Here is a 10,759-nt window from a genome sequence, read left to right as displayed (position 1 = left end):
CGGACAAGGGAGTCACGGAGAGAGTTGTCCCTCCGGAAAGCAGATAAGGGTGGGGAGGGAAAATTGTCTTTGGTGGTGGGGTCGGATTGCAGATGGTGGAAGTGTCGGAGGATGATGCGTTGGATCCGGAGGTTGGTGGGGTGGTACGTGAGGACGAGGGGGATTCTTTTTTGGTTGTTATTGCGGGGACGGGGTGTGAGGGATGAGTTGCAGGAAATGTGGGCGACACGGTGGAGGGTGTTCTCGACCACTGAGGGGGGAGGTTGCGGTCCTTGAAACCAGCCCAGCTCGTCCCCGCCTCCCTAACCTGTTCTTCCTCCCACCTATCCCCTCCTCCCACCTCCAAGCCGCACCCCCATCTCCTATCTACTAACCTCATCCTGCCCCCTTGACCTGTCCATCCTCCCTGGACTGACCTATCCCCTCCCTAACTCCCCACCTACACTCACCTTACTGGCTCCATCCCCGCCTCTTCGACCTGTCTGTTTCCTCTCCACCTATCTTCTCCTCTATCCATCTTCTATCCACCTCCCCCTCTCTCCCTATTTATTTCAGAACCCCCTTCCCCTCCCCCATTTCTGATGAATGGTCTAGGCCCGAAACGTCAGCCTTCCTGCTCCTATGATGCTGCTTGGCCTGCTGTGTTCATCCAGCTCTGCACCTTGTTGTCTCGGATTCTCCAGCATCTGCAGTTCCTACTATCTCTGATTGAATTTACTGTGCCTTGTTGCATGGTGTTTTCCAAATTCTCCTTTATACTTGTTGGCATACTTTGCTGACATAAGACAATGCTGTCTTGCATTTTACAGTTGTAAACAGAAATTCAGTTTCACATTCCACATAGAAGTGGGACATATTTGGTTTCATAGAATCTCTGCAGTGCAGATAGAGGCCATTCAGCCCATTGAGTATGCGCCGACCTTCCGAATAGCATCCCACCTGGGCTCTCACCCCTACCTATCACCGTAACTCTGCATTTACCATGACTAGTCCACCTAGCCTACACATCCCTGGAGACTCCAGGGCAATTTAGCATTGCCAATCCACCTAATCTGCACATCTTTGGACTGTGGGAGGAAACCAGAGCATCAATGCAGGTGAGGGGGAGAACTCCACTCCGACAGTGACCTGGGTCCCTTGGCGCGATGAGGCAGCAGTGCTGACTACTGAGCCACCGGGCCGACCCGGGTTTTTAGATAATCCAGGTTCATCAGTTATTATTATTGCTTCATCTTGTAGCTTGTGATGTCACAGTGCTGCTGGTGACATTGCAAGTAGACCTTTGGTTCCACACCTCTGGAACATTCAGAATGTTGCTGGCTGCTTTTAAATGTGGAGGCATGGGAGGTCATGACCATGGTCACAATTTGTTTCCAGGGCCTCTGGTTTCATGCATTGTTTGGATGTTGAATGTGGGGTGTGGCAGCATTTCCTGTAATCTCGTCATCCTAAATGACCAACTGCAAGTTTACAGAGAATGAGCAGCGCGGTAGGATAACTGAGATGCTTTTACAGAGTCCACATGAACATGATGCACTGGATTTTAAGAGAATTGGTTTCACACATCAGTTCCAAGTATACTACTACTTTTGATTATATTGCTGTCATGAAATTAACTTTACCCTGCAATGATGGCCCATTTGGGCTGAACTGAAACAATGCAACAAGTTGACAAAGATTGTCAGAGCATGCACTTTCCTCAAGCCACATGGACTTCAGAATTGGAAGTTGTGCGATCAGTGTGTACACAGTGAGGCCATGTGGATGGGTAGTGAGATAAACTGTCACACATTGTGCAATCAACCAGTTAATCATGACCTACAAAATCCAGTGTAGAAATTCATCAAGGCTCCTTAGATCTCCTCACTCCCCACCCCCAATGGAAGTTAAAGACCCCATGGCCAGTATTGAAATACAAGCCAGGATGGGTATGGTAGTGGTAAGATTTCTCTATCCTTTTGGAACTAAGATTTATCTCACAAACAAACTGGGTCTCATATTTCCCATACCACTATCTTAATGTATCTAATAACACTTCTCTGTTTGCTTTAATATGCTTTGTAATTTTTTTTCTGAGTCTTTTTGTACCCTATTCCTTTATTGTGTTTTTTTAATTGTTTTCTATAGCTCTGATAAAGTGTTGAATTTCCACATTTCCCTGCATAACTATTTCATTTTGCTGGGAAAGTACATTTTTCGGTTTAGTGGACTGTTGGTTGTCTTGGCTTCATCATAAAAGTGAACAAATTTGTTTTTAAATGATTTTCCAGACAAATCAAGGATTAGTAGCGCTGGATGAATTATTTTAACAATATAAACGAACTTTGTGCATCAGTAGATGTAAGTAGTGTGCTAGTTAACTGGGTGCAGACTAATTGTTATCTAAACTGTGGATCTAATACTGCCTATTTATAAGTTGTTTCTAACTTGTCTTGCATTGTCTGAAATGTTCTGTACTTTCATGTTTAGGACCAACAAACAGTTTTGCAAAATCTCTGCAACATGCTGAAACTCTATTGTGGAATCGGTTTCAACCTGGGTGGAAATGGCTAATGGCTAAGCACCAAGCAGAAGACAGTTGTTCAGATACTGATAGTGATGATTCATTGCTAACTGCCGATCTGGATAACAGATTTACTTCAGGGAAACTGGCTGAGGCGGAGAGGATTGCCTTTGATTTGGGTAAATGTTGCCAGCTGCAACGGTGTCTCAAAGGTGGTTTATTTCATGGCCATGTGAAATCATTGCCATCAGATATTCTGAGCACCACTGATTTCCATTATCATCGGACGATATCGAGCTTAGCAAACAATTATGCAAAACTGCACATACTGTTGGAACGTAGATCTTGCATTCTTCTTAACAAAGAATATGCCATAAGTGTGAGTAGTGCATCTAAATTTGTAAGAAAATTGATGGAATTGCTGACTCAAGATCAAGAAACATCCAAAAAATTAAGTCTGGGCAAGGACCATTCAAGTGGCATATCTGTTAAGAGACTTGGACGTCTGTGTGAAGAACTGAGATACCATACAAGCCACTGGAATTGCCTTAGTGAGAAAATTAAGAATGATCCTTGGTTAAATTATCAGCTGATACTTATGAAGGAAACCTTTAACCATATGAAGCAGGCTTTGACACTATTGGGTATGGATGCTGTTTTTCTCATGGAGCAATATATTTCCACAGTACTTTGCACCTTGGCAAATGCTGACCCTTATATCCTTCCGTCAGAATGGCTTTGGGAATTTTTTCGTGGTCTGGAAATATTCAACAGCATTGTATCAGATTCTAATATGCGTCAGTTATACCTTGAAATGAAGAATGGTATTGAAGAAATTAATGTAAATGAAACTGATCTACAGTTTCAAAGATTGAAAGTAATGTCATGCAGCAGAAGTTGGAACTGGAAAGTCGAACCATTCCTGATAGAAAGGGTATTGCGTACTTTGGCTAATGAAAGAGGAAGAATAGCAGCCCAATGTTTCTATGAAGTTATTATGACTAACGCAACGTTTCTTTCAACTGTGAATAGTAATAACCTCGCAGGTCTAAATTGGGAAAATATAAAACTATCTTTTATTCAGAGTTTTACAGGTAATCATAATGTTTTTTGTAGTGAAGAGAATGGAATTTACCTGTGTCGAGAGGACAAGCAAGAATTGGAGCCTTGTAACTGTAAGAGTGCCATTCAAGAATTCTGCCTGGAGGATGAAGTGCTTCTTAACCGTATCGTTGATGGTCTTGCTACTTCCAATGTGTTATGGCAGCATGTTCTAAACAGACCGAAGTCTGAAATACCACAGGAAGCTAAAACTGAAGACCTGCAATTCCAACACACCACCTTCTCAGCAGAAGATAATTTTCGAGGTTTAAAAGACAGGCGAAATGATGAAACAGGTCAACATCCTTCAATTCCCCCTGTCAGGAGAAAATCTGTGCACTGGCAAGACTCTTCGCATTGCGAAGGAAAAGTTGTACTACTTTCTAAATACCAGGTCATGATGTGGAAAGCCTTTGCAACTCATCTGAGTGATAGTTTCTACTTTCAACCAGGGCTTTCTTCTGAAGCCTGTAAATATAGTGTTGGAAAGCTGGATCAGTGCAAAGCCCAAATTACTGCACTGCTTATTCAAACACTGCATGAAGCATGTTATAAAGGTAAGCTTGACTGCGGATAATTGAAAATTAGAACGACAGCCTGTGAAGTACTTCGGAAGTGTTTTCATTGTTTTAATGTGAGTAACAGCACCTAATATGTATCCGCCATACTTTTTAAAATTAATTCCGAGATGTTAGCTGTACTGTCTGTGCCAGCAGTTATTACCCATCCTAGTTGCCCTTCAGAAGATGGTATTGAGCTGCCTTCTTAAACTGTTATAGGTTGTTTGGTGTAAGTACACCTGTAGCACTTCGCAAGAGAGTTCCACAAACAACGCATCAGATGTTTTGAGTTTTTTTTTGTTGTTTTGAGATGATAATTGAAGGATAAATATTTGCTACTACACCAGGATAGCTCCTCTCTTTTAGAAGAGTTGATATTGTCATGGGATCTTTTATATCACCTGAAAGGAGTTTCAAGGTATACATTTCTGCCTGATACAGTGCTGCTTATGTAGTATTCTCTTGCATTGCCAAAAGTTTCCAGGATGTCTGTGGTCCTCACTCCACAGTATATTTTCATTATGTTTTTAATCAGTTTCATCCTCCTAAATTACATTGTTCCTTTCATTTACTTTATTATGACTATCGAAGTAGCAAAGTGGCTCAGTGGGCCAAGTAGTCCAGTAATGCTGTAGAATCATGGAAACATATAATTATGCATCACAAAAGGATGCCATTCACTCCATACTACCAATGTCAGCTTGAGTTTTCATGTTGTTAGCACTTCTTCACAAAATTACCTCTGGCTGTCTTGATTCTTCGTTCACCTTGTCTTCTTTGTTACCTTAACAAATCTGTGCAGCTTTCCTTACTTAATCCACATTTACACAATTAACTGTTAATTTTGTCCCAGGACGAGGAGTTCTTTTTCTTGAAGATAGTAAGGTGTATACTTCAGCTATGTGAAGTTGTTATTTTTCAGCAGTAAAGTGGCTACTTTGAAACAGTGTGAACCAGGATTGGTCCAGCTGTAGATTGTTACAGACCTCCGTACAATCCAGTCAGCTTCCAGAAGCTTGCAAACAAGAAGCATCTCTCATCATTTCTCTCTAAGAGTAAAAAGACAAAAAAAAAACCTAAAGACTAGTCCAGCCCAAAAAAAGAGTTTAAAAAAAGACCTAGGTCTGCTTGATCAGTTATTGATTTGAAGATCAATAATGTTCTGCAGGCAACATCACTGAAATAATCAAAGAATTGTGAGAAATAGCTCTCTACCCGCTCTGGACTTTGATGTGATGTAAATTTTTTTCTTCATCTATATTTTTCAAATTATAATATTTGTGCCAAACCATCTATTTTTCTGCTTGAGACATTTAGTAGTAAATTGGCCCACCTTATTTTTTCCAATTTTTAAAGAGTAAATCTGTTTATAATAAATAAAATTATTTTCCTGTTAATGACTAAACTTGGCAAGAATTTATTTTGTCCTGAATAGCAGTCCATCAGGCAAATTGGTTATCTTGGTGGTTTATCTGTTTTGTTGCACATCTGCGATGGCTTGTAGATTACTGGGGTTCTATTATTGCCGCACTCTGCCTAGTTGTTTAGGGATATTTGTGGAATAATACCTCAGCATGCTGCAGTCACCACCACCGCCATCTCTGGGTACATCCTACCCAAACAGCAAGATCGACCTGCCAGAGGTGTTGGCACAGTGTATATAGTCATAAAGGAATTGCTTTGGCAGTCCGCAACATTAACTGCAGACGACATGCCATGCACTTCATGCAATTGGGTCAAACATGATAAAGAAGACCTCCTAGATTACCACCTACCATACCTCCCCTGCGTTGATGAATTAATACTTCAGCATGTTAAACGTCACTTGGAAGAAGCACTGAAGTTGGTGAGGGCACAAAATGTACTTGGCAGGAGCCTTTGATGTCCTGTGCCAAGAGTGGCTCAGTAGCATTATAACTGACTGAACTGACCAATTCCTAATGAACATGGCTGCTAGACTGGGTCTGAGCAGGTGGTCAGGGAACCCAAAAGAAGAAAACATCTACTTGATGTAATCATCACCAATCTGCCTGTTGTGGATGAATCGATCCATTAATGCATTGCTAGGAGTGACTCATGCACGGCCATTGTGGAGACAATGTCCTGTCTTCATATTGAGGATACCTTCCATCATTTTGTACAGCACTATCACCATTCCCAAAGAGACAGACTTTGCATTGATATTGCAACCAAAACTTGGCATCCGTGAAGTGCTGTGAGGCGTTGGCAGAACTGTACTCAACCACAATTTGTAACCCCTGATTTGGCATATCCTCCTGTATACCATTATCATCAAGGTGAGAGATCAGCTGTAGTTCATTAAAGAGTGTAGCACATCATACCAGGAACAGGACAAGGCATACCTGAAAGTGAACAATCAAATTTGTGAAGCTGTAAAATGGGTGATTGCTTCTGTTGTTGGACATGCAGCATTTAATAGAAAGGGCTAGATTATCCCACACCAGTGAATCAAATCTAAACTCTGTAATTCTGTCACATCCAGTCATAAATGCTGGTGAACAATTAAATAACAAATAGGAGGTGGAGGGTCTAGAAATATTCACAACTTCATTCATGGTGAAGCCCAGCACATCAGTTCAAAAGACACAGATGAAGTGTTTAGTTCTGTTTTCAGCCAGAAATGCACAATGGATTATCATTCTTGGCTTCATTCTCCTCAGATTCCTAGCATCGGAGATGCCAGTCGTCAACCAATTCAGTTTACTCTGTGATGCCAAGAAATTGCTCAAAGCACTGGATACTGCTAAGACCAAGAGTCTGAACAGAATTGCAGCAATATCACTGAAGACTTGTGTTCCAGAACCTGCCAAATTGTTTAGAAGTGGGACCAGTAGTATATTTTTTGTGGTTATGGATTTGATGGGCTGACGAGCCTGTTCAATACTGTATGATTCTTTGATACTTGAGCATACAGCTACAATACTGGATCAATGGGAATACCCAGCTTTTTCCTGTGCACAAAATAAAACAGGACAAATCCAAACTGACCAATTACTGCCCTATCAGTAAAACTGTTGATCATCAGTAAAGTGATGGAAGAGTCATTGACAGTGCTACCAATAGCACTTTCAGAGGATTAACCTCACTGATGCGCAATTCTGCATTCTGGTATGGCTTGTTGACTCCTAACCTCATGGTCCTTGTTTGGACCAAGGGACGAAAGGGATGAATTCAAGAGGTGAATGAGAGTGACTGTCCTTTTGATTTGATTTATTATTGTCACATGTAGCTAAGTACAGTGAAAAGTTTTATTTTGCGTGCACTGCAGCAAATCATATCATATAAAGACACAAAGATCATACGATGATTGAATAGAGTGAGAAATACAAAGTTATGGCTGCACAGGTGTCCCAAAAGCAAGATCAGCATTAGATTTGAAAGTTGAGGGGTCCATTCAGAAGACTCATAACAGCTGTTCTTGAACCTGTTGATACATGTATTTAATCTTTTGAATCTTCTGCCTGGTGGAATGGGTTGGAAGAGAGCATCACTGAGTGGGAGGAGTTTTTGATGTTGGCTGCCTTTCTGCAGATCGAAGTATAGATATTCATTGGCTGGTTGACCAAGCCACTGGAAAGTTGGCTTGCGTGACAGTCTGGACTGTGTTCACAACTTTCTATAGTTTCTTACAGTCCCAAGCAGAACAGTTTCCATACCAAGCTGTGATGCATCCAGATAGAATGCTTTTTATCGTGCATCTGTAAAAGTTGGTGAGGATTGTTATGGACATGCCGAATTTCCTTAGCCATCTGAAGAAGAAGAGGTGTTGTCATGCCTTCTTGATAGTCGCATCAACGTGGGTGGTCCAGAACAGATCGGTGGTGATTGTAACTCCTAGGAACTTGACATTCTTGACCATCTCCACCTCAGCACCATTGATGTAGATAGGGACGTGCCCTCCTCCTTGCTTCCTGAATTCGATGATCAGCTCTTTAGTTTTTCTGACATTGTTTTGTGTGCACCATGTCACTACGCATTCTGTCTCTTTCCTGTATTGTGTCTCATCATTGTTTGATATCTGGTGTACAACGGTGGTGTCATCAGTAAACTTGTAGATGGCATTTGGATGAAATTTGGCCACACAGTCGTGAGTGTGCAGGAAGTACAGTAGGGGGCTGAGTATGCATCCTTGCAGGGAGCAAGTGTTGAGGATTGTCATGGAGAGGTGCTGTTAGTTGTCTTCATTGATTGTGTTCTGTGGGTCAGGAAGTCGAGGATTCAGTTGCAGAGGGCGAAGCAGAGATCTATGTCTCGGAGTTTGGAGATTAGTTTGGTTGGAATTATAGTGTTGAAGGTAGAGCTGTAGCCAATGAGTGGGACCCTGACGTAGGTATCCTTATTATCCAGATGTTCCAGGGATGAATGTAGGGCCAGTGAGACGGCATCTGCTGTGGACCTGTTGCATCAGTAGGCAAATTACAAGAGATCAAGGCAGGCTGGGAGGCTACAGTCTAAGTGAGCCATGCCTAGCCTCTTGAAGCACTTCATAATTATGGAGGTCAGAGCCACCAGGAGATAGTCATTGCGGCACACTGTTTTCTTTGGTACTGGGATAATTGTGGTCTTCTTGAAGCAGGTGGGGACTTCAGATAGTATTAAGGAGAGGTTGAAAATGTCAGTGAATACTCCCACCAGCTAGTCCACACAGGATCTGAGTGCGCGGCCAGGACTCCATCTCATTCCTATTTGGGAAGACTTTCCTCCATATATTTGTGGAAACTTTAGTTTTAGCCAACAGCAAAATGACAAAAGAACATTGCTGGTTGGTAGCATGAGCTGCAGCCATCCATCTGATTCCATCATAAATTCCAGGCACTTTTTTTAAAATAAATTGCTGCTTTTTGCAGGCCTACATTGGATTTAGTTTTCCACAAGGTTTTAGTGATGCAAGTTATTTTTCTTTAAATCATCTGATTGACCTGTATTAAGAAATAAACACAATGTATTTGCTTTTTTAATAAAAAAAGTTCAGTATTGAAATGTATAATTGAACTATATTAAAGCAGGACTTCTAATAATTAAGAAATATTAGCAGAAAATTTTCAATTCAGAATGAAGACTTACAATATATATAGTACTTTTCATGATGACAGAGCATCCCAAAGTGTTTTGCAGCCAACAAAATGTTTCTAAAGTGTTGTTATCACTCTTATAATATAGGAAATGTGAAAGCCAGTTTTCATACTGCAAGGTTGCACAAACAACAATAATAGATAATCTGTTTCCTTGTGATATTGGTTGAGGGATAAATATTGACCAGGATATTTGGCAAAACCTCATTATTTGTCAGTTTTGTTCATGGCTCCTTCCACTGTAACTCTTCACATGCTTTCAAACTTTCTTTCCTCTTGCATTGTTTCTCCTAATTTAGGTACTGTTCATTTCCCCAACCCATTAGTGGTACAATTGTCTACATGTTGAGGTCTCTGAAATTACATTCCAGACCTCTGCTTCTTCATTTACCCTCTTCTTTTTAAAGCACAGCTTTCCATCCAAGCCTTCAGCCAATCTTCCTAAACTCTCTTTAAAAACCTGTCCGTCTCCTCTCCACCTATCTGCTCCTTTATTCATGTTCCATCCGCCTCCCCCACTCTCTCTATTTATTTCAGAATCCCCTTCCCCCATTTCTGAAGAAGGGTTTAGGCCCGAAACGTCAGCTTTCCTGCTCCTCTGATGCTGCTTACCCTGCTGTGTTCATCCAGCTCTACACCTTGTTATCTCAGATTCTCCAGCATCTGCAGTTCCTGCTATCTCTGAAAGTATTTTAGTGTTGGTGGGATTAAAAAAAGAGATGTATTGTCAAAGCTTTTTGTCTTGAGCTCATCAAGACTAATGCAAAAGTGTCAAATTTCAAAGGAAGTAACACGTTATACTGCATAAGAAAAGGGAGTGAATTGGTTGAGATATTACAATGGAGGATGTACTGCAGAACTTTTGTCCTGCATACTGCTTAATTCAGAAAAATTCCAATTCCACACAAGTTGCTTTCTTCTGTAGAAGTTAGGCTCCTGTTTGTGAATGTATGTAGCTACTAGCAAGTGTAAGTGAGCCATGTTGTGAGCCCAACTGATATTTAAGATTGGAGATAGTAGGAACTGCAGATGCTGGAGAATCCGAGACAACAAGGTGCAGGGCTGGATGAACACAGCAGGCCAAGCAGCATCAATTCCCAGCACACACACGATTGTTCAAAGAGTGCTGTCTAGTTGTGGAATCGCATCAAAGGTTAAGCATTAAGTTCTGAGCTTTGTAATCTGAGTATAATCACTACTGTTATTATGAAAGGCTAAAGAGACATTATGTATGACGTGATCTGCTGTCAGTGGTATGTATGTAACTCATCGTTCTGATCCTGAAATTCATATATCTTATTTCTCATTTGAGGGGTAGGTGGAATGTCTTTTTGACTTGATTGTAGCATCCTATTAGTGGAAAATACCATTCATCTTGCAACTACATAGTAATAGTGTGCTTTGCAGCCCTACTTGTTGCTCAGATGTTTCAGAAACCTTACCCCTCTAGGGTAATTTGAGGTAGACTGAGCACTTTTTGGATTTGAAAGTGGCAGTCTTAA

At 41.2% G+C, this 10,759-nt stretch overlaps 1 protein-coding gene across 8 annotated transcripts in view; it reads left to right on the top strand.

The window, feature by feature from the left end:
* The window catches only part of ccdc142 (coiled-coil domain containing 142), a 164,882-nt gene that overhangs the window by 37,118 nt on the left and 117,005 nt on the right, over positions 1-10,759 (top strand). For 7 of the 8 annotated variants that reach the window (XR_007263052.1, XM_048601969.1, XM_048601951.1 and 4 more), the window contains one exon: positions 2,470-4,161. The exons of the other annotated variant lie outside the window; for it this stretch is intronic. Coding sequence is in view for 6 of the 7 variants with exons in the window: in XM_048601969.1 (XP_048457926.1) it covers positions 2,470-4,161 (1,692 nt within the window). In the remaining variant the exon portion in view is untranslated. The remainder of the gene's footprint in view (positions 1-2,469; positions 4,162-10,759) is intronic. 8 annotated transcript variants of the gene reach the window in all.

This window comes from Rhincodon typus, chromosome 1 (assembly GCF_021869965.1).
Source record: "Rhincodon typus isolate 14 chromosome 1, sRhiTyp1.1, whole genome shotgun sequence".
NCBI lineage: Eukaryota > Metazoa > Chordata > Chondrichthyes > Orectolobiformes > Rhincodontidae > Rhincodon > Rhincodon typus.
The sequence above is the reverse complement of the archived record's forward strand: the minus strand, read 5'-3'. Positions and strand labels throughout refer to the sequence as shown.